A 24,570-nucleotide genomic window follows, 5' to 3' on the forward strand; every position below is an offset into this window, starting at 1 on the left:
CCTTAGCACAGAAAATAACTGGCCAGAAACAAAACGCCAGAAAAGAAGTGTCTTTAACCACCGGCACTGCTGCTGGCTGGAAGACGTGGGATGTGAACTCCATCGCGCAGTGCGGGCGCTGGCGCCAGCCTCTGGCGGGATGTTGTCAAGTATAAATAAAACGGCATCGAAAACCTCCCTGGCAACCAAGTTATGGGAGATTTTAAAAAATAGTGTAAAATCAATCTCAAGTCAAGGAGTTTCTACAAAAAGGGAACTGGAATAGTGGATGCACATTGTGCCTATAAACTCTGGGCTGTACGTCCGTTTTCCATTATTTTGAAATGTTGTCTCTGAGGGGTGTGTGCCCTGGTGGGCAGACAGGGTTGCAGATGGAAACCTGGGTTTATAAAATGGGGAGAGCGTTCATGTTACTGATTTGGAGGAAGATTTGTTACCCATTGTACTTTTGTCCCTCTAAGAGCCCTCTGCCTCTCCCCTTCCCTCACCAAACACAGCCACCCACCCGTACAAACGCAGTCTCTCCAGGTGAGACCCAGCCGGGCTCGGCGGACAGTGCCTGCTGCAGAAAGAGGTGGGGCTGCCACAGCCACAGCTCCCTCCCGCCTTTCCCACTGACCTGAGTTCACGCTGCTGCTGCTGCTTTGCCAGTGGCAGAGTCGTCCCTGTGCAGTGTGATCCCGGCATCCTCGGAGCATCCAGCAGCTGCCGGGCACTTGCAGCCCGATCGGGAATTTCTTTCTTTTTCTCCAAGTGACTGACTACTGTTGTTTCAAGGCTACTGTTTTTCATCTCATCACAGAAACGCTGTAAGTATAACTTCTACTGTGGCTCTTTAGTTACTGCCTTTGTGAAACTCATCTGTCTTGTACTGAGTAGTAGGAGTTATTAGTTCAGAGTCTCTGTGAGGCTTGTTGTGGTCCCTCTCCTGTTTGAGGTGTTCAAATGGACCTTTAGCATTTTAGTTTTTAGCTGGATTAAACCATGAAATTGAAACAACTCAAAATGTTAGTGGCTTCCTGGCTGCCGTTTTCCTACTTTGTAGCTAATTTGCTAGCGTGTCCTTCCTCTAAATGCTGGTGCCTAGTGAAGTAGAAGTGAGAAGCATTTCCATCCCTGCTTGTTTGCTGGAGCCAGTTTTCTAATGTTGTGGTTTAACCCCAGCCAGCAACTAAGCCCCACACAGCTGCTCGCTCACTCCCCCGTGTGGGATGGGGGAGAGAAGGGTAAAAGTGAGAAAACTCGTGGGGTGAGATAAAGGCAGATTAATCGGGAAAGCAAAAGCCGGGCACGCAAGCAAAGCAAAACAAGGAATTCATTCACTACTTCCCATTGGCAGGCAGGTGTTGAGCCATCTCCAGGAAAGCAGGGCGCCATCATGCCTAACGGTTACTTGGGAAGACAAACGCCATCACTCTGAATATCCTCCCCTTCCTCCTTCTTCCCCCACCTTTATATGCTGAGCATGACGTCATATGGTATGGAATATCCCTTTGGTCAGTTGGGGTCAGCTGTCCCAGCTGTGTCCCCTCCCAATGTGCACCCCCAGCCTGCTCGCTGGTGGGGTGGGGTGAGAAGCAGAAAAGGCCTTGACTGCGAGTAAGCACTGCTCAGCAGTAACGAAAAAATCCCTGTATTATCAACACTGTTTTCAGCACAAATCCAAAACATAGCCCTAGCTACTGTGAAGAAAATTAACTCTACCCCAGCCAAAACCAGCAAATGTAACAACCCAAGGAAGAGAAAATTGAATACATATTCATAAGCTCTCAGGATGCTGAGGCAGGTAATCCTGCTGCCTGCTGAAATGTAGCTAGCAAGTGAAGTTTTAGAAAGGATTTAGGTTGGTGGGTATCTGTCTGTCTCATTCCCTTGAGTCCTGAAGGTGAAGTAAAGGAATACATGAGTTTAGGGACCTCAGATGGCTGCAGCAGTGTAATGGCACATTCAAACTAAAAATCATCCCAGAACCCTGAGGCCACAGCAAAAGGGCCTATTTCAGGCTGTCCTGTTTCCTGACCCAACTTGGTATGACTATGAACTCCATGGTGTCACCTCAATTCTGTCTTCTTATAGACAGTTCACTATATATTGTATTGCCTGTGGATTATCCTCTCTTTAATTGCATCAGTAGGAGTTGCAGAGAGGACGTCAGTGTGTTAACACTTTGGAGACATCATAGATTAACTTTTCATATTGCCATTGCCCAAAGATATTCTGAGTGGGAGAGCACACTTGCAATTCTGGCCAAGTTCCCAGTAAAATTTGCACAGTTGCCCGAAACATTGCCTTCTATCTGCACAAAACCTTTTTGTATTTTACATTCTGAATTGGCAAGGGGATTGGAAACTGTGGGAATGAGCATGGCACCAACTATTTGATGTGGAATTGTTTTAGGACACCAAAATAAGGGGCACTATCTGAGAGTCTTGACTGTCATCTTTTTCTTCAGACTTCTTCCTGTGTCCACTTGTCTTTTTTTTCTTTGTTGTTTTCCCCTTTATTTTTACTCTCCTTTTCCACTGCACTTTATCTTGATAGGAAGGACTGAGAAAAAAAAATTATCAGGTGTGTTAGTAATGCTCTGTCTAAACCTGCTTCAAGAATATGGAATATGCATCACAGGAAAACTGCAGCTTTTCCAGAGGGAATCCATGTATAATAATGACTACATATTCTGTAGCATTTGAAGTTCTCATTATGCCTCCTGTGTTATTACTCTTTCCATCTCCAGTTCTCCAGATAGTTTCTGTGTTTTGCATATATGCTAGAAATAACTGTGCCAAAAGTTTGCTTAATCTTCTAACATAAGTCAGAAAGGAACATGCCTTTTTCTGGTCTTGCAACAGCTACTGAGTAAGTTCATAACCTGCCTACGCTCATCCAATACAGTGTAACGGTCTGGTTTACTATTCCTTCATTACCACCTTTCTGAGCTGGACTGTTCCATTTATAACAGTTAACTCTGTTACTGGTTTGCAATCATTTAAACTAGCATACCACTAGGATTCTTTCAGCATCTGCTATTAATCTGATTTTACTGATGATCTAAGCACAGGAGTTTAAGGGAAGAAGTCTTGAGCTCAAGGATCAGTTCTGACATAGGCTATGATCACTTCAAACTTTCTGCTTCAAGTTTTCATGTTCTAAACAGCATTAACAATTTCTAGGTGCAAACCTAACTCCAGCATTAGGGTTCACTGACTGGTATTTATTCCATGGTTTGATAAGAAATATTGTTCTGTAAGAATTAAGTATCATGCAGAACCACGAAGCATAAATAATCTCTTGAGGTATCCTTGGAAGTTATGTGATAATGAACTACATAATGGCGGAATCACTGTGATTTTTATACACTTTCTTTCAGGTATCTTCTTGGAGTATGGAATTTGTATGGAAAAGAAGGTGGTATCTTCAGCTGGGCTGTATATTGATACTGAATTTAGTTTATGCCAATCTAGACTATCAAAAAGAAACTCCTCTATGGCTGGGTCAGATTGACCATCAGTGCTGGGAGGTGTCGTCCCATGGACTGGTGGAAATGAAGAAACTCAAGGTAGCAGATACAGTCATTGCTCTCTGGGACTTCATGATGTTCCTAAAGGAATCCCCTAAACCCAAGCACAATGAACTCTTCAATGATTTAGCCCAGAACTTCTGGGATATGTATGTAGACTGTGTGCTCTCAAGATCCCATGGAATGGGCAGAAGACAATTAATGTCTCCCAAATATTCTTCCACATACTCACATAGAACTTTAGAAGGTAACTACAGGATATGGTGTTAGTCTGTTATGTACTAACATTAAACTGAACCACTGTTCCATCCTTGTTCTTGATTGTCTAGACAACTCAATATAGTAATTTCCAGTTTTCTGTCTCTACTTGTCAAAAGTATTTGCATCTTTTAATGGTAGCTACTTTCACAATATGTGAGTCAAAAGTAGTTAGGGGACTACATTTCTATGTTTAACAAAGTGTAAAAACTGTTGGGTATGCATGTGGGAGCGTGTGGAAATGGATGCTGCATTCTCTGTTTGTCACTGTGTGCATATAAATGACGTTACAATACTAAAAGTTTCCTGCTATTTGGACTTCAGTCTCAACGTTGGGGAATCATCTTTCTGTGAGAAGGGAAGCTCAAATCCCTGACTGCTTGAACACTGTTCTTCCCATTAAAACTATTGACACATAATGTGATCTTGTGGTCACTGTGAATCATCAGACAGTGACAAATTCTAGTCATCATGGTCTGGGATCAGACATCATATAGGTGATTGGCTTTATATTGTATTAACCAATCCTAGATCTGTGTGCTTCCTTTCTCCTCAGCAATAGACTTTTTTCTGATGTACCGAGTCAGATGTTTTAGGTTTCCAGACTGAACTTGGAGATGATTTAATCCTAGCATTCCTAACCATATTGCTCGGAAAATAACTACCTTTCTTTCATAATCTTGCAGGGTCCGCTTTCACCAACCCATTTTAGGCCAAAAGGGGAGAAAATGAAGATGCCTCAGCATGGCAACATCAAAATGAAGGAGCACAAAAGCACAGCATGTATTGTAGATGCTTAGACAAATCCATTGGCATGGTTCAACCTTTTTTTTTTCCTCTGTATAAAGTACTTAATCACTGCTAAACTGATAAGTACGTGAGCTCCCACATTGTCACTTTTGCTTTCCTGTCTTGCAATCTACCAAGGTTGCCTTTTTCCCACTGCATGTGTGAATGCTTTTGTGTTTTGAGTCAACGCCTTTGTTCTCTCAGGTAAGCTTGTAAGTCTGAACCAGTGTCCTATTTTTGTAGAGGCTCATCTTTTCCAATAATTCTCTTTTTTAAAAGTTAATTTTGATGGAAACCCAATATATTTTTATACGCTAAGCAATGGAGAATGTGTCAACAAACATATTTTATACAGCGTCTTGCACATATAATCAACTTCACATTTAAGAATTGCAAAAAAATGTGACATCAAGCTAAAGGGAAGGATTATGCTCGTTGTAATGTCCTGTGTAGTCTAAACTTTGTATTTGATCACTGCTTAGTCTAGGCTATGGATTAATTCAAGTGTTTTTCTATGCAGCAAGGTCCGAATAGTAATTTTCTTGTCTATTAGCATTATTTGCAAAACCACTGCTATGTTACATTAAGAACAGTACTTTACACAAGACTGGTCTTTATGTACACATTCATACAGGTAAATAGGGTGATACAGCCCATTCCTGTCATAGCAGGCAACATCACAGTTGAGAAGAGACCCATGCATCAAGTGGTTTGAAAGAGTGAGAGACTGGCTTGACTACTACTCCCATTATAAGAAGCCATCCAGCATGGGTAAGGTAATTCAGGGAGATTAACCGTCTAATTAATCCATTTCTCCTGAGCACAGAAAGCCTGAGAACAAATGGGAACACTCAGAGATGCTGACTGTTCTCTGCTTTACTCCTTGGGCAACGCAGCTTGTTCAGTCCCTGTTGCCTTTTATGAGATCCCAACTGGGTTTAATTTTTGTAGGAAAGAGTACTTACACAGTAACAGCATACAAACCTTCGTAAGTTACAAGAAATCCATCCCACATAATGCCTAGCTCATACATAGTTCGTAAAACACCCAACAATTCTCATAGATTTGTAAATGTTCATTTAGGTAAATACAATATTGAACTGCATCTTGTAAAATACTCCTACAGTATTCTGGAGAGGGTACAAAAGTAGTGAGACATTTCTCTTACCCATGAATATCACTGTAAGTTCCTGATACAAAAAATATTTTAAATACACCTTTTCTTTTGAGCAAATAGAGGGAGTCATGACACACAGAAACTCAGCAGTTTCACAAATTGATCCATCATGATGAGCAGCTATTTGAGAGCCATCATTGAATCTGTTCCAGCAATATCCAGTTTACAAAGCTGTGTAACTGTGCAACAAATAAAGTGTTTTAACTGTCATAAACCAGATAAATAAATTCCCCTTGTTGACACCTACAAATAATTTTATTCATCACCTACAGAAGTGTGAAACTATAATAACATTTTAAAGGTAATGTTCCCTATATTCCCTACATACCTAGAGCAAGGTATCCTATGCAGTTTTAAAAGCTCCATCTTTCCTCAGTCTTTGTTTTAATTAGTTTTCTATAGGAGACAACAGTGCTTAGCATCCACCATAACTGGCTCCAGAATGCTTGAACACTATTGCCACGGTCACCCTGCAGTGTCTGCCAAAGGGGCAGGTGATTATGAACAACAGGAATGCAGCACCATAAGCAGCAGCAGCAGCAAAATAAATTCCAGGTGGACATACCTATTTTGTCTATGACAGAGCCATGGAAAGCCAGCTGGCTACTCTTGGGGTCTCTACAAGAGGGATTAATAGTGAATGGGAGGATCTTCTCCTCCACCAGTTCTCAGCACTCCCTCTCTTTCCATCCCTGGGTTACAGCAGGAACAGCAAGCCCTGTTTTCTTGGGTTCCCCCCCTGACAGCCAGACCATGGTCCATGGCTGGCTGGCAGAATCAAATGCTGTCTATGCTGCTGTGAAGCCTTGTGTTAGTATTCATTCATGAAGTATAAATGGAAGCATTTTGGGAAATTCTGTCCCCTTCCTTCTCCAGTCTTTATTACAATTAACAAGAGCATTTGCAGCTACTTGCCCGCAACATCAGAGTGTCTGTAGCAGAAGCACAATGCAGTTGGGGGAGGAATGCTGTGGGGCTCACTTTGTGCCTGATTTAAAGTTTTTACATAAGCATAAATATAAACTGATTTCCAGTTAAAAGATCTTTTATATCCATACCTTGGCTACACTGTACTGTAGCTTTTGCTCAGAAATTGGAAGGACTTACATGAGTCCTGTATGTTTTTTTGGGAAAATGGCCCAGTGCCTTACTGCCAGTAGTAAGGAGTCACCCACAAATTCACATGTATGCAAGCATATAAAAAATCCTCTAAGCGTCACAGTCTTTGTTCTCCTAGTCAAATATTTATTGTTTGATTTTATTGTGCAAAGACAATGGAGCGTAAGTTTTGTGGCCCCAGTGTGTAGATACATTTTCACATTCTCTAAAATAGTAATAAAGCAGCATGGCTGCTGAAGAGTTGTCAGAGAAATATAAACATAAATAAATGAGCAAGACTTTACTTGACACAGAGGACTTTAGCTAGATAATTTCTATATACCTTAGTTTACCTTTCTGGCAGGCAGGCAAGAAGTACACATACAGGCTTGTTTAATAAAACATACTTAAAACTTTATGCACATAATTTTGGGAAAAAAATGTCATAATGAAACTAGATTATACTTAAAAATTATCAGTTAGCAAAGGGCCAGCATAAAAATTAAATTAAATTAGCATAGCTTGATTTAATTTCTCTAGCCTTAAGTACTAGATGACTGCCTTACTCTACAATGTAACGTTTAACAGACCTGCCCGTAAGAAAATGCTTCTGATCTTTGGAAACTAAACATGTGGAGATTTCTCTGAAGTTTAAGTACCATTTCATATGGCTGTTTTGTTTTATTTCATAATTTTTTGGGGGTTCTCCTTTTTATAGAGTTTAAGCAGACAGTTTTTAAACAAAAATCTCTGCCTTCATTTTTAATGCCAGCACTGCTATGTCTTTTTACAGGTACAAACAGATTTTTAAGATTTAAACGCTTATAAACACACACCTCCCCCTATCCCTCTTTCACAAAGTAAAAAGGGAGTTGGAAACTAAGTTCTACCTGTTTAGCTCAAATTTATTTCCATTTTTCAAGTTGGCTTTTAACAAAGTGAAAGCTTGTACTTATCTCAAAATGTTGCTTACAGGCAAAAATGACAGACTACGTGCCAGAGCTGGTAGGTCACAGAACCCCTTGCAATGTCACAGCAATTTATGCCATAGCACTGGATAGCAACTGGTTTTAAAATGAAGTAACAGCCTCAGGGAATCTTGCTCTATTGTAATATAGCAAATTCTGGCTTTGCCCAAGTTAGGAAAGGAGACAATAGCTTAGAAACTGAGTCATCTACAAAAAGGTCTGCTGCTCACAAGTTTGTGTTGGTATTCTAGAGGTGCTAGGGTGGAAGAGGATGAGTTCTTATTGGAGACAATATGGTCAATAACCCAAGAAATAATTAAAACAGTAAGATCAGTTCAAGAGCTGTGAGAAACCCATGAGGAGCACGACATTTCAGCATGTCTCTTCAACAAGCTTGGAGAAAATGTTGGCACAGTCAAGCTCCTGAGTAAGTCTTTAGATAAAAACTGAGAGAATAGAAGTCAGAAGTCCTGATGCTAAAGGCGGCAATTCAAGAAACAAAATGGACTTAGACAAAAACCACGTGGGTACGGTATCTGCGAAAATGAAGAACTGTATGTATTTATTTGAAAGTTCATCACCCTGCTCCAAGAAAGAGATACTTAAACTGCAATGTGTGGAATGTGTCAATAAGAGATGGAAATCTAAATAGTGGACCTACTGATAGTCGATCAGGGTAACCTGACACTAGCACACAAAATTATTAGACTCAACATACCTTTGTACCATACTGTACAGGGTACTTTATTAATAAATCATCCCCATGTTTATATTAGTTAACACAAAATATAATTTTACGCTCAAGATGTTCTATGCAATTCATCAAAGCATTACAAACAGATTTTATCTTGTATCTAAAATACACATACAGTTAAATATTAAAAGCACTGTTCAGAACATTATCTATTCTACAGGTACCGAACCTTTCTTGACTGAGTCCAATGTTTTAACTCTTTTGATCTTTTTTAAGGCTCCTTCACAAACAGAGAGCTTTCTAAGAGCAAGGTCTGTAACAGCCAGTGGCCCTTCAGTTAACTGAGGAGGTGTACTTTTGACAGTTACTAAGCGACCAGATCCAATCTGAAAAACAAAATAAATGCATTGTTTGACATTCATGTTAGCATTTAAAATGAAATGAGAATTAAATCGTGAACTGTCTTTCAAAAATATTATTCAGCTGGTGGAGATGCAGGCTGAGGTTTCCAAGGTCCACTCAAACTATCCTTTATACTAAATTCACAAACTGTTCTCATCAATACAAAGGAAAAGACAGAGTGGTTTTTCAGCAGGTACCTTTATGTGCTCTGCTTGTCTGCCTTCATGTCTGATCTTAGGAATAGAGGAAAAGAAAATCAAGCCTTTATTACAATAGAAGTTTGTAGTGCAATGTTATTTGTATTTGTATATAATATCAGCCACAGTTTTTGTCCTCAGAATTTCACTATACATTAATACTTCAAAGAAAAAAAAGGGAACAGACCCTGTTTCTCTCAGAATGCAATTGCCTATAATTGCTGCTCCAGGAAAGCTCCAAGACTGAAAGAGACATACAGTTTCCAGTCTCGTTACTACACTTTATACCAAATAGGTTCAGGTCTTTGAATAAAAATCCCTGAGTGACACCTCTATCTTCTAACCATGACGTGCTAAAACAAACAATGCAACTCTTTGAGTGCATGTGGCTCACATGTTTGATTACTTGACCTTGACTGGTTTGCAACAACAATCTTAGCTTAATTTTCATCTCTTCCTAATAAGGGTGTTTGGCAGAGAGGAGGGAAGAAGATTGTTCCATGAAAAAAATCGCCAGCCATATCTGTCATTTGTAATTCTTCTAAGCAATGTACCCAAGGAATTTTATCTGATGTTGCTGATGTGTTTGTTTTCTTAATACACTTATTCTGCAAAATGAACTAACCTTTTCTGTGTTTTGTCTACAGTTGTTGAAATATTGATTATAGAACCATGAAGATGTTTTCTTGTTAAATCCTCTCCCTCCAAAGAAATGAATAATCTTAACTTGAAGTCCAAGTTTTTAAAATAAAATCTAACAATGTATTTCTTTCTACTAACAATTTCCAGAATATTCATGTTTATATCTAAATTTTTCTGATACTTTCTGCAAAATATTGCTGATTAATAGTCTCACTGATACATAGATGTAACTAAATCATTTTTCCAGCCCACTTCATCTTGCATTCACAGATATGTCCCTCCATATCTTTCAGAAGTTTAGGGCAAAGATAATTTGATAAAAATCCTAGTCCAGCACTCTGAGACCATCCCCTTGATTCCTATTAAGCTCCTCCTTTCTTCATCACATCAAACATGAACTGCCTCTTTTCTTTTTCAGGATGCAGCCACCTTAGTTGTCATTACTCATTCATGCCAGAGAGCACATGATAATACAATCTCTTGCCTTTGTGCAAGTTTGAAAACAGCACCTTATGTTTCTTCTTCCTTGTTTCTCCTTACATATAAGAGTAACTTATAAGCAACCAAGAAGCTATCCTTCCCCCTAAAATCCTCCTTAGCTGTGATGCTCACAGAGAAATCATCCAGCTAGGTCGAAAGCAGTTACTGACTGGAATGGAGATTCTCCCATGTCTTACCCCACCGTGTCAAAACTCAACATCTAAATATGCTGTTATGCCCGAATAAGGTCTTAACAATGGCTTTTAGTTTCTCACACTTCAATTAACTGATAGAAATGAGAAAAAAAAAATCTTTTCTGCAGATGCAATGAGCGGCTTATCTGCAGACAGTCAGGAACATGTTTACTGACAAAGGACACCTCTACCGATGTAGTAGGGATCGCACAGATTTACCCAACAATAAATGAAAGAGGTCTTGACCTCAGCAAGGTTTTCATGAAAGGCTGTCCCACAAAAGGTACATGTCAAGTAGCATAGGGACCATCTTGCCCAGACATTTTATGAGTAATTGGCAGATCTGAATCTCATTCTGACCAACTACCTGTTGTCTGAGGATACGTCAGAAGGGGAAAATTAAAGAAAATAAAACAGTGTCGTTGGGGATTACTTACTGTTGTACCGAGGCCTTTAATATCAGTAGAATGGACTGCTCCGTTTTGAGTCTTTGATTTAGATCTGGAAGCTTCTACTGATTTTTCCTGAAGCCTTTTTGCTTTCTAAAGATAGTTAGAAAAAAGGAAAAATTGTTTTAATCGGAATGAATTGTATCATTTGCACTCGTTAGAAAATATACAAACAAAATGACAAAATAAATGAAGTGATAATTCTATTGGTCTTTAATTGTAAGTACCCTCCCTCTGGTTTGTGACTCTCTCTTGTACTGGGGACCTGAAAACAGAATAAACGGACATGGCTTCACAAGGGTGAGAAGGGAATAATCACTTGCTATGACCTGCAGGCTATATTCTTTCTCATGTAGCCATATGTGCTTTTAGCCTTCATCACCACAAGAGCACACTGCTGCCTCATGTTCAGCTTGTCACCCCATACACAGTACACATCTACATAGCCAGTCAGTCCCCAGGCTGTTCCGATGCATGACAACCTTAATACATCCCAGATGCATGACTTCACATTTTCTTTTCCTGAACTGCATGAGCTTTTGGTCAGCCCATCCCTCCAGCTTGTCAAGGTCCTTCTGAATAGCAATCCTACCTCTCAGCATATGGATTGCTTCCTCCAGCTCAGTGTCATGCATGAATGTGATGAGGTTGCATACTGATCCAATATCCAAGTAATTAACGAAAATAATAAATAGTACCAACCCTATAATTAACTCTGAGGAATATCACTCGAAACTGACTGCTAGTTAAACTTTAATCACTGACCACTGTCCTTTGAGCCCATCAGTCCAGCCAGTTTTTCATCCAACTTGTAGTCCAGCTGTAGTGGATAACACCTATATGTAGTCCAGTCCGTATCTCCCCAATTTGGCTACAAGGATGCTACACAAGACTGTGCTGAAAACCTTGCTAAAGCCAAGGGAAATGACATCCATCTTCCTCCTTCTCCAGAGCTAATAATTTTATCACAAAAGGCAACCATGTTGCCAAGGAATGATTTGTCCTTGGTAAATCCAAGACAGCCATTTCCAATCATCTTGTTGTCCCTCATGTGCCTAAAACAGCTTTCCAGTGACTCAGTTAAAACTAACCAGCCTGTAGTTCTCCAAATCCTTTTTCTGGCCCTTTTAAATTTCTAATTCTAGCATAGATCTTTACCACAGGCCAGTGAAGTGCTTGCACGTGAAGAAAATTGTTCTCTTTTGCATCTCCTCTGGGAAATGAAGAAAAATTAAATTCAGCTGCCAAAGCATTTCTTTTAAGTCTGACTTCATTCATTCTCCAGCTTAGTCTGATCGCCTAATTAGGACTCGAATATATTTTATGTTGTTTTGGAAAAGCGCAAATATTGCTAAAAGAAACTCCTTTCATTATAAAATATTTCCCATCTTGAAAGATGTCTGCTGTATTAAAAATAGGGAATGAAGTATTAGAAAAAATAAAGAAAAGAATGACCAGACTTCCAGTTTCAACAATTTCGGGACAAATATATATATATATATATATGCACACACACACCGCCCCAATTGCAAGTGCATAAACAATGTTGATCCCCAATTTATGACTGTAATCAGAAGAGCAAATCATAGAATCATAAAAGAGCAGAAGAATCAAAGATTGCTTTGCCAATACATCTTATGATTCATTCTTCTAGGTCTGTGTGAATATAAAATTTACTATAACTTCTATTTGAATATCCTCATAATTCATTAAGAAATGTGTTTGGAACTTCACAATTATTATAACTACACTGTGAATACAAATTTTGCTCCATCACTCAGATTTCTTACCTTCAATGCCTCATAGTTTGATGTCCGAGTCAAGAAATTTTCCCAAGATTTATTTACCGTTTCTCTCTGCTTATGGATAGCTTGGATCTGTAATATAAATGAGATTTACAAGATGCAACACAATCCTATTCTCATGAGCTTTCCTGAACTCTTTTTTTGTGCTGTTTGGATAGTATGTTCACCTATGCCTCTTTGGCTACCTTAGCTCATCCCTCTCACTTGAGATTGGATGATAATGTTGTAGTAATGTACTTGTCCTTTAAAGACTTCATTTATGCACTGCCTTTAAAAAAAAAAAAGGCCTTACCTTCTCTGTTGCAAACAAATTTTCCCCTCTTCCAACATAGAAGGGGGAGCCCCAGCTCTTTCAGAAATACTTTCTGTGTATTCTCACTCTCAAATGCTGAATAATAGAGATGGAATCAGTTCTGGTGACAAAAGTGCAGGCACCATAATGCATGACAGTCCCTCAAAAACACTAGCATGAGATTGTAAACGACTCGACTAATTGATCTTACTTCTCAGAAAGCAGGAGAAGATGAGACAGTAGATGAGCAAAAATGCCAAATGCTTGCCTTATAACCAAAGCTGGAAAATGTCTATACCTGCTCACTCTCAGCGTGCTGGGAAGCACAAAGCCCTACTCTGTAAAGTAATGAAGCTTTGTGAATATTCAGCCAAGGGAGCTTATAACAGAGGCTTATGTTTCATTTTAAGAAGCAGATGTAGTTGTAATAGGTACTTTAAATTATTATCTGCTACAAATGAACACAGGTGCAACTCTTACAGTAACGTAATGATCATTTCTCATTACAACATTGCTGATGCATCACTGATGATACTGCTTCATTTTTTCGTGTTACTCTCTAAACATTGGCAAAATTATACAAACTGGGAGAACTGAGGTTAACCTAATTTAATTTAAAGTTAAAATTTTACTGCTGAGACAGATTAAGATATCTTCACGCAGTGTACACATACAGAATTCTCAACATTATATAATAAGAAAATCTTCATATAAGTTGACAAAAAAGCTTTTCATGGGCTTTACTTGTTTAAATACTCCTTGTCTTACCTTTGTATATGTTTTTTGCTCCTCTTGGATTTCCTGGTGATGTTGACTTTCAAGTACTTCAGTCTGCAGAGCAGCAGTCATTCTTCCAGTATCTTCTGACATCTCTGAAATAACTTTCAAGGCTTCCTCATCCGACGCAACAGGCCTGAATTCTTCTTTTAGTTCTGCACACAACTCACTCCAAACTTCTCCAACCTGTGTGTGAAACACACACCACACTATTTGATATTTATCTCTTTTTTTCAGTTCCAATTATTTAAAATATAACAGAGCAACAATCTCTCTCCTTATTGTTGTTTCACTTCCCAGAATTTTTATGCAAGGCTAGACTTCAGTAATGCTATGCCAAATTCATTCATGATAATCCTCCCTAAGCCTTCCCAAGCCCAAGCTTGACTCCACAGAGCAGTAACAGGAATGCTAATAACTACAGAAACTCAGAAGAAATACAGATAGCTGCAAGATACTAAATTACAAGAGTGAAGTGTTGTGTCCTCCTGGCTGCTTCTTAAAATCTCAAATTGCACACATTATCAGAGCAAAATGCAACATGAGACATAAACATAAGCTGGAATTATCAACTAAAGATTGAGTCTTGCTAGTTCCTGAACACTTCAAGCTCTCACAGACTTTGTTCCTAAGCAGAAAATTGGCATAAACTGAAGCATCTTTTGAGCAGGATGGCTCCCACAAAGCTTGTTATCCTGTTCTTGTTTCCTATAGGCACATCATTCTTAACTTTTGACAGTATGGATGGATACTGCATGTGGGGACAAAGATGGGAAAATACACAAAAACCTTTATGAGAACGTGTATTTAACATCATTTTTAATAGCAAACCGCTCCCCCCTCCCCCCCCCGCAACTGACCTTACTGCACAAAGAGGCAGTCCTACTCTCCCGTTCTTCCGCAATTTCTTACTCCTATCTCGGCGCATTCCTGTTTCTTGAGCTGGCAAACAGTTAAAACTATTTTTTTCGAGTTATTTTTAACTAGCATTGGTTTCTAGTCTTATTTTCTATGCAGTCACAAACATTTGTAGCAGTACAAAGGAATAGTCTGGGGAGTGCTGCAATGATGGAGGTGGGATTGTTTCTTTTGATGGTAAATACTGGCTTACACTCTCTGTGAAACTACAGGTGATTTGTGACATAGGTGACAGCTTTTGAAGGGTTACTTGTCTGTTGTATCCTGAGATACTTGCTATTTTTGCAAACACAGATACAGTAGTAATACTTACTTCCACAATACTCACTTTAAAGTCAATATAACGCCGTATGATAGCAAGTGTGACAAAATCCTTAGCAGATAAGCCAGGTAAATTTTCAAAACCTAAAAGAGTATTAATCATGTCAGTATTAACAGCATGATGAATTTATCTTGAAATATAACATTCTAAAAAAAGACACCATCTTATTTGTCATATAATCACATGCAAAATCTTCATTACACATACACGAGTCAGTCAGTCTTCTAATCCTGAGCAGGCTTTTGGTGATGAAAACCCTATTTTCTCTGTAATAAATTCACTCTATACTAACTCTTTACTTATGCGTGGCTCCTGTGACCTTCCAATCACTTGGAAAGCCAGGATAGTACTGCATTTGCTATAATTTTGTGGTAAGGGTTTGATCCTCTGTTAAAGCAGACAAACAGTTGAGTCCACAGGTCACAGTTTCTAAAGAAGCAATTCAGCACAAATAGAGTTTGCTTTAGCTGTGAAGTAGCCAACAGGAGAATCGTATCACAGGGTGATCAGTACTTTGTTTCAAAGCTGTGTAATGAGGGTCTCCTCCGTCTCATAGACTTGAGCCTTGAACATAATGCCTTGAGCATCATGACTCCATCTTTTAAAAAAATATGTTTACAATATGTGTAAAAGAATAAGGTAGAGAAGTATGGTTGCTGAGACTATACCTCATTTTTTGCACGCTGAATGTTAATTATACCTGATTTTTAAAAAAACCCTATCTCTATATAGTCTATAAAATCTCATTCTAGACATCATACCATCTGTGTGGTAACTGGGAATGTAGCATCTATCTATTAATCACATCATGTTTTGAAGTTAAGAAATACCATAAATAAAGACCAATTAACACTAGTTTTCTAGATCAACAGGCTGTTATGGAGCATGACTACAGTAAGAGGAAGATGCTGAGAAAAGACTATAAAGATATTTCCATTTTTTTATTATCCACTTTCATGTTATTTCAGTACTTCACAGGAGACATTACAATGAATATAACCAACATAAGACGTATGTCTGAATATAGGAGAAAGCTGGAACAAAATCTCATGCCTTTTTGCTTTAATAAAGAACTTAGCTGTGATCCAACATTTAACATAATTAACACTAATAAAAATTAGTAAGAACCTGGGTTACAACAGAGGAAGAACTAGCTACAGTTCATTAGAGAAACTAAGGATGTTTTAAAACCAGTTGGTTCTCTAGGTTACCCAGGGAACTGGTTGAAGCAATCTCAGAACAATTAATGATCGTCTTTGAACCTGTGGAGGATGGACGTGAAAAAACAAACATAATGCTTATTTTTAAAAGGGGAAAAGGACAAGCCAGAGAATATTGGTTCAGTTCAGTTCCTGAAAAAAGACTGAAACAAATAATTAAACAAATAATGTTTATGCAGCTAAATGGTAACATTGAAAACGTTTATATCCAACATGAATTAGTAAAAACTAAGACCTAGCTTTTGTCTACAGCCAGATAAGAAATCTTATGGATGTGGAAGAGTTTATCATGTATCTTGACTTCAGTTCAGGTTTTTAGACAAGGGTGTAATGAGTATTCATATTCAGTGTGCAAACAACATAGAATTAGGAGGGACTGCAGCATTTCGAAGGAAAAGATTAGAAGGCAAATTAACCTTGCCAATCTGAAAAATTATCTAAACGCACAGAATTTAATACAGTAAGGACAAAAAAATATTCTAAATGTAGGAATAGTCATCTGTACAAATCCAGGATGGTAGATGACTGTACAAGATCTTAAGTCAAATGAGCAAACAATATCATTCCACTATATATATAGCAATTGTTATATTAATGTCAGAATGTTTATTTACAGGATGAGTAGAGTAATGTAGCTCTATTTGGCTGTGAGGCTTCTGCTGCGTTCAGTTTTGGGACACTACAGATCAAGAAGAACGTGAACCAATTGGAAAGACTCAAGAAAAAAACAATGAGAATAATTAGAGGTTATGCTAGAAAATGAAATCGGTGAGTAACGTCTGCAGAAATTAGTATTTCTTAATCTAGTGTTAAAATATGTGAAAGAGATACTGTGTGTGGGAAAAAAAATTACAGAAAATTTCAAGTAAATCTTAGGTTTAATTCTAGGAAAACTCTTCCTAATGGTAGGGGCAGCAAAGTACTGGGGAAGTCTTGAAATCCCCATCGATAGGGACTTTTAAGAACAGGATGAGCAAGCATCTATTAAATAACAGAGTGTTGATGATGCACGTCAAAGTTTCCTTTGACCTTTTTTTGTTTTTATAGTGACTTTATTGATTGCCAGTGAACAAGTTCAGTTTAATGACAAATATGACACTGAAAGGTAATTCACTTTTCTTACCTAGCTTGCACAATAATGAATAAAGTTTTGCCCGTATGTTTTCTGAAATTTCCATGATGGCAAAGCTGGGACAGTTGGCAGGCATGGGGATGACCTCTTGCTGTTTCTGGAAGCTGCTAGCAATAGGTCTCTTCATGTCTAATAATTTCAAAACACAAAACAAGAGTAGAAGAATGAAGAGGTGGTATGTTTCCAAAGCTATTAGAGGAAATTCTATCTATGTAATGAAGTATGAGGATCTTTGGTAGGCAGCTATGGACATATTCTTTTCTGTGATGCCTCCTCAAAAAGAAGACAGTTCCACCTTACTGTGTGGACACTATGTAAATAATTTTGATAGTTTGGCCAGGAATTTGAACATAATTTGGGCCAGGAAATATTAATTAGCATGACTAAAGATTTGCGAGAACATAGCACTCTCCTTACTTCTTTTTACAACATATAACAAAACACAATGCCTTTTGTGGAAGAAATTAAGTAGTTCAACTGTCCAGCGTTAGAAAAGCTGTTCAGGATACTAGTCATGGTTCTGTTCATTACCTGGTTCATGCCCAGTTGATGTAGAAAATGCCATCTAGTGGCCAGATTCTAAATGAAATAGATAGAAGGTATTTTGGGTTTGGTAAGAAGTACAGCATAAAGCTATAAATATTGTAATTTACTTTCATCAGGATTCAGACTGCAAAAGCAAATACAGTCTTTGTTTTACCTTATTCAGTGGAACTGCTCACAGTTTCACATGCATCATAAAACCTACCAACAATCCTTCCATATCGATCACGTTTGACTCCTAGCTCCAACTCCTCCTGTCTCCATAACTGTATTAGAAGGTTAGCTGCTGTTTGATCTTTCTCCCCTCGCCAGGTACTGATGTGCGAAGTGGTTTTAGGGTTGTCACAAAATTCAACCAAGACTCCGAGAATTATATTGTACAGGTTCTTCTGCTTTAACTTGGTGAAGGGAAAAGGAAAAAATGTTTTAAACTGTTCAAAACACAGTGATGTTTACCTTCAAAAAAATAGTGAAATTGTGTAATATGTAATCAAGTAACTGCAAGCTTTTCATCACAAATATTTGCACAAAACTGGTGTATAAACTTGTAAATCTTTCAAGTTTCTGGAATCCTGCCATGCAAAGTTCCATAAATCAAGGAACATGAGGGGAATGAGTGTAGGATCATATAAGATGTGCATACTTGCGTGTAGAGTTACGTAATAGGTTTTGTATACACGTCTCCAGGCTCACGTGCTGGAGAATGTACTACCACCATGATTTATTTTTGTAAGAAACAGACTCTGAAGGCAGTGGCTGAGCGGTACCACGCAGCACCTGTTCTATTTTGTGGCCAGATCTTTTAGCAGCAGCTGAGAGTAGGGAAGAGTCCGCAGCCTTGCACTGCAAGGGCATCAGAGGCTGGCAGTTCGACTGGCGAGAATGAGGAGAGAATGAAACAAGGAAGGTGCATGCTATTTTGTGAGAGGTGAAATGCCTGTGCCAGCTCTATGTCCAAGACCCACAGAAGTAGCTATACATAAAAAATACGTGCACAAAGTAACTTTAAACATCAAAACTTTTAAAACCTTGAAGTGTGTACTAACTCTGCTCTTACTAACTTCAGTAGTAAGAAGTAAGAACTGAGGTGCTTTTCTAAACAGAGATGTCATCCAAAATAAGAACATAGTTTGAGTTTTCTTTTTAAAAAGAGTATATTCTTGGTAAATTTAAAACTCCTTCTGTCAAATACTTATTTAAAAAAAAAATACATGGAAAATCCATCCAATCATTTCTGAGCAGATATCCTGGTGTGTGATTACCTTCCTATCTCAGGGAATTACATACACTGATCTTTTTGTTAGTATTATAATAGTCTTAGGAGATACTGTAACAAAAATAATGCAATTTTCCATGTTATTATACTACTCTTTCATTCTGTAACAACAATAATAAAAATACCTACTGCCAACAAATCCAGAAGGAGAAAAATGCCCTGTTTTTCAAGAAAATAATCCTCTGCAATGTAACATCCAATGACACAGGACCTTAAACAGAAATAATTTCACTGTGTAGAAACATTTTTATGCTTTAGAACATTCTACAAGCATCTCATTTATTTTACTGAACTGCATAAATATATTTGGTATGCAAATGCAATTCGCTTCATACCTTCAGGGAGTAGAAAAATCATGTTTCACATGCATTTTCATTTACACTGTATAACTAAATATACCCTATTTGACTGCTCTTTCTTCTCTTACAGGTGGCACACCTTCCTTGTAGCAGCCCAAGAAATTTGGTAGGTTCACAATGAATTGGATTAGAATATGGATTTGAACTAAAACTAACTCAGTAAAAGAGGCTAAAATTTAGCTAGATCATGTCCCTGATCTGGCTTATTGCAGGGCTGTGTGAATATTTCTGCCAGCAGAATCAAGGGAGCAAGAAAAGCAAGACTTTTTTTGGCAACAGTGTTTGCTTCTCCCAGCTTAAAATGATCATAAAACCAGCATTCATGTTGCTATTGCTTCCTTCTCGTATTTCCTCACTTATGGTCATTAACACAGAAACTGAAGGGATCTCCTGCATCAGTCTTTTCTCCCAGACAAACATATTATTTGGCTTTCAATGTATTTATCAACCTCTTCCTTAAAATAAATTAACTTTTGGTTATCCTCCTATGTATTGGTCTTCTCTGATAGCAATCTTTAAAATATTTCTAGCCCAATATAGCCAGTTTACAAACACTTCTTATGCTTACACAGTTTTTAGCTAATATTGGTCTATTTTTGCCTTCTGTTTACTTCTCTGAAGTTATTTACAGACTCTAACCATACACCTCCCTTAGAAAGTCTTAGGTAACTCTGCATGCCAGAAGTCACTCTGTCTGGGGAGTCAGACTGCTGTGTAGGGTTGTCATACTGAACCCCTATTTAGAAGAGAATACATGCAGAATATTCCATTTATTTTGTATCATTTTTCATTACTCAAATTGTATGAAGGATTTTTATATATTTTAAATAGAAGAAAGGCCTATATGTGCAGAGAAAGGCCGTGGTATTGCACACCTAAAAAATACAAGACTTGACATTTTTAGGAGTTACTGCTGCTAAAATACTTTACTAACCACAAGCAGTCGAGTGCACTGAAAAGGAGACAATTGTGGCCTAATCCACTATATAACTTCTTTGGATCCATCTGAATGAATGGGATAAGTATATCCACTCCTTCATAGCTGAAGAGTTCCTGTTGAAATGTTAATTAAAGCAATATGTTTCTTAAATAATATTTACTAAATAGCTACATATAAGAAAACACAAAAGAAATTGAAAAATTTAAATATTTATATTGTAATAAATTTGGCCTACTTGTCAGAGCAGGATATATTCCTTATGATATAGATAAAGAGAATTTCAGCTTTTGCAAACTGCTAATCTCATTCCTTAACACACTTTCATATATTAATTTAAAAATCATGTAAATTAGCAGTTGAATAGGTGAGACACTTCCTAATGGATTTCTGAGTAATTTTGCATTTTAACTGTCACCGTCACAGAAACCAGTTATCAGACCTGACTTGTTAACGACGAACTACAGTTGACATCTGCTTTTGAATAATTAATAATAAAAAGCAGTATACTTTAAATGAAAATATACCATGTTTTGATGTTTTCTGCACAGTATGAGGTAGAAAGATACATACCTTTCTGTGGAGATCATTTTCACAGAGAGCAGACAAAAGAAATAATATATCAGCTTGGATTTCCAATAGAGTGGGATCTTCTTTCTCTTTAGATTTGTTTGCTGCATACTTTAGGATGTCTATAAATGAATATATTTTATACATGTGAATGTCCTATACTTAAGTCAGAATTCTATTACAGCTGCTGATTTTTAAAAAAATCAAATTTATACCAAGGGATTTTTTAGGAATCTACTTATGCTGTTCAGTTTTATCTCCTGTGTTTTATAATAGCTTACAGAAGTGCAGCACTCGATGCTGTAGTTTCACAGACTTTTTACTCTTGGTGACGGAGTTAATGATAGCAGCTTGCACTGACTTCTTCCTTGTTCAGTCTCTGTGCTGCCCCTTGTATTGTGCCAGTGCAATGAATTCAGGGAACTGATCTGAATTAAGGAACTCTTAGAAAAAGGCAATGAACTTACTGATTTACTCTACCGTACAGTCTCACAAACATTTGTACTGACTGTGGAAATGTGGGAGAGACATAAAATACCACCACTGCTGACAAAATCAGCCTTGAAACCACTATGTGAAAGAGGACATTCAGACACAGAACTCACCCAAAGTAAGAAAAGTTACTTGAATCTGATATGTAAGGTTTAGCGTTAATTTTGCTTTTACTAAAATCTGTAAGTTTTCACTGGAGTTCAACTTTCAACTGAGGATATAAAATCTTTTCTTTCTAGGCTTTCTATTAGCTATTTTGTTTCTTCCAGTATGACTCTCTCAGAGTACTGGAAACTTTTTATTATTGTAAGAAAAGAACTTAAACCAGTGTGTACTGGAACTTAAAACCAACTGTAGCAGTAGGTATATGTTACTGAACAAGAAAATGCTCTAAAATTGCAGGAGCAGTGGTTAAGCAGTTTTATTCTGCTTTTATTCTTCATAATGTTATTCATATAAAAGTACATTGTTATTAATTTTCTTCTACTCTAAAGAGGAGTTGTGGAAAGCGACACCATAATAGGCTTAGGTAGAACAAGACTCATGGCTGGAGTTCCTAGTGGCTACCACAATGAAAATAAGATGTAACAAATGCAGTCTAATAAAGGGAGAAGGGGCAGCTTTCACTCTGAAATTAAACACCGAGGCTTTTACAGCCGTCTGTTTTGCTTAATTTGTTCAATTCTCTGTGTTAAAGTGCAACAAAATTCAAAATCAAATCAATCACATCTTGGATTAATTGTTTGAGGTTTTTTAGTTTTTCAGCAGTCAAAGGAGTAACACACTAAAACATGAACATTCTTAGTGTCAACAGAAATGTACTAATTTAAGTACAGCAATACAAGTTGTGCTTTACCCAGTAGCTGGCTAATTCCTCCCTGGTCACACAAATTAAGGTTCACGGCATCATCATAAAGGGACACAACAGATCTCAGCACTCTCAGGCTGTAGCGCATTTGTGCAAGTTTGTTGCCACGACCACCTGTTCCATGGAAACTGTTACCTTGACCAACGAAAGGATCTGTGGAGCAATCACAATGAGTATTTTCTTTGGCAGACAGTGTATGTTCAGAATAATAATGTGCTCAGGAAAAAAAAAAGGCTTATCAGTGTAAGCTAAAAACAAGCAAAAAAAACCCCTTAATGTTAGAAAGGCTTCTTGTTTAAAACAATTTAGTAATAAGCCTTTCTGTGTAGGGCTATACTTTTTACATTCATAAGAAAGGTATGATTTTGGTGAACATTTAAAATTATTAAAATTTTTTTAACCTTACTAGGTTAATAAGCAGTCTCCAAAACTCAAAGTATCTTCTCTAGCATGACATATAATATCAACCTTTTGATCTCCATTAGACCCAAATGAAAAATTCTTCCTAGGAAAACATATCAATTTTCCAATGAAAACTATCCATCCCCAGAAAACCAGTCCATGAAATTGGGTGCAGTTAGTTATCTTTTTGCTTAGCTGATGGCCACAAGCAAGCTTTAGTCTGGAAGCTGTCTTACTGTGTACAGCTCTAAGTTTGAGTTGATGCGTCCTGCCTCATGGCAGGAATTACAGGTTGGATTTGTTGCCACAATAAGTGTATCTGACTAGCTTAAAACACAGGCAGTGGAGATGTGTGGCTGCCCACACAACTGAAGGAATATCAATACAGTGGTACACAGGGAATGGGGTACCAGTTTATCCTGGTAGTAGAAAAAAAATATTATCGTCAGTTTTTTTAGAAAGATTAGTTTCCTAAGTGACCTATTGAAAAAGAACCACTCTGACTTCACGAGTTTTACATTTTTCCTTCCTGTCAAAGAAAGTAAGTTCAGTTGAGTTGTGTTTTGAGGTTACTGTGTATGAAAGCCATCAGCACCTACTGACCTTGGCCTATACACCATTCTAGAAACACAAGGAGAAGAGTATTTGCTTGGCAGGACAAATATTTATCTACTAACAAGGGAGCCACAGAAGCTAAAATAGCAATTGCATGAAGCTGTAATTCCTCATATTGGGCAGCAGACCAGTCATGAAATCCAGGCTTTTGATTTGGTTTTACATAATAAAGCAAAGCTGGCATCACATCATTTTCACTGAGAAGCTGCAGAGTCAAAAGAGAAAGAGAGACAGCTTACAAGTTTCACATGCAAATAAGAAAAATCTAAAGCAATGAGTCAACTTTTTCTGTCCTACTCTAAGAAAATTATTTTTTAATGAGAAAGTATGTCATGAACACTACAAGTACAGACAAACTCTGTTTACATTCTATAGCATTCCCACAGACTGTGGTTTCTTAAACTTTATTATGTTCTTTACATGTGTTTCAATAATGCTTTTAGTCACTTGTCAGCTAATTTTCTAGCATGGTCTAGGTTCGTAACTTTTCTAAAATAGAAACTGTATGCTGCTTTCAAACAGCAGGACTTGGTCTGAAGCTATGTATGAATTCTTGATTTGGAGAACAGGTGATTTCAGTCTACTGGACTATGTCAGATGGACAGCTAAATAATATTCCTCTGATTCTTTTGACCTTTTTTTTTTTTGCTTACTGTATCTTCTGTTCTGTTACAACTTACCTGTACAGCACGTGGGTCTTTAGATAAGACTCCTATTACATTAAATAGTAACTTCTTCAGCTCGAAGTCCTCGTAAGAGCAGGTGAGTTTAAGACCTTTTACCAAGGGATTGGGAATTTTAACTATGAAGGAAATTGTAGATAAGTTACAAAAAAATCATCATTAAAAGTAAAAATAGTGTAATTCTGCAGTATGAAATCTCTTACCTTCAGTAAATGTTGCAAGTACTATTAACAGCTTTGTAAATCCACTTTCCTAATAGGTATTCAAAAAACATACATTAATTAAATTAAATTGCAGTGAAATTAAGACTTATGATTTAATTTTAGTTTTGCTTTTTTCTTCAGAACAGAGTTTAATGTATCCTATGGCTGAATAAACAGAATTTTATCAAAGAAGAGATCAACCATTTGGACATTGTACAATACTAAGTAGCGTCCTAAGGGTACAATTAGTTAAACCGATGTCTCATTCAGTACAAGTCTGAACTTGTGTGG

The 24,570-nt window shown here is 37.6% G+C and overlaps 1 protein-coding gene and 1 long non-coding RNA gene across 2 annotated transcripts in view; one reads left to right on the forward strand and one right to left on the reverse strand.

The window, feature by feature from the left end:
- The first annotated feature begins 568 nt into the window (after window positions 1-568).
- LOC104072192 lies at window positions 569-4,785 on the forward strand. The gene is made up of 3 exons (XR_683566.1): window positions 569-809; window positions 3,368-3,764; window positions 4,462-4,785. It is a non-coding gene; the product is annotated as an uncharacterized LOC104072192 (long non-coding RNA).
- Window positions 4,786-8,710: 3,925 nt separating this feature from the next.
- The window catches only part of CFAP69 (cilia and flagella associated protein 69), a gene marked incomplete at its 5' end in the record, with an annotated part of 28,054 nt that continues 12,194 nt past the window's right edge, over window positions 8,711-24,570 (reverse strand). Inside the window, 14 exons of the mRNA XM_009583373.1 lie at window positions 8,711-8,887; window positions 10,854-10,958; window positions 12,656-12,742; window positions 13,731-13,925; window positions 14,986-15,062; window positions 17,323-17,460; window positions 18,080-18,272; window positions 19,280-19,361; window positions 20,444-20,562; window positions 21,020-21,138; window positions 22,365-22,529; window positions 23,382-23,598; window positions 24,074-24,195; window positions 24,280-24,328. Of these exons, the coding sequence (XP_009581668.1) occupies window positions 8,711-8,887; window positions 10,854-10,958; window positions 12,656-12,742; window positions 13,731-13,925; window positions 14,986-15,062; window positions 17,323-17,460; window positions 18,080-18,272; window positions 19,280-19,361; window positions 20,444-20,562; window positions 21,020-21,138; window positions 22,365-22,529; window positions 23,382-23,598; window positions 24,074-24,195; window positions 24,280-24,328 (1,845 nt within the window). The remainder of the gene's footprint in view (window positions 8,888-10,853; window positions 10,959-12,655; window positions 12,743-13,730; window positions 13,926-14,985; window positions 15,063-17,322; window positions 17,461-18,079; window positions 18,273-19,279; window positions 19,362-20,443; window positions 20,563-21,019; window positions 21,139-22,364; window positions 22,530-23,381; window positions 23,599-24,073; window positions 24,196-24,279; window positions 24,329-24,570) is intronic.

This window comes from Fulmarus glacialis, unplaced genomic scaffold (assembly GCF_000690835.1).
Source record: "Fulmarus glacialis isolate BGI_N327 unplaced genomic scaffold, ASM69083v1 scaffold28208, whole genome shotgun sequence".
Classification (NCBI taxonomy): Eukaryota; Metazoa; Chordata; class Aves; order Procellariiformes; family Procellariidae; genus Fulmarus; species Fulmarus glacialis.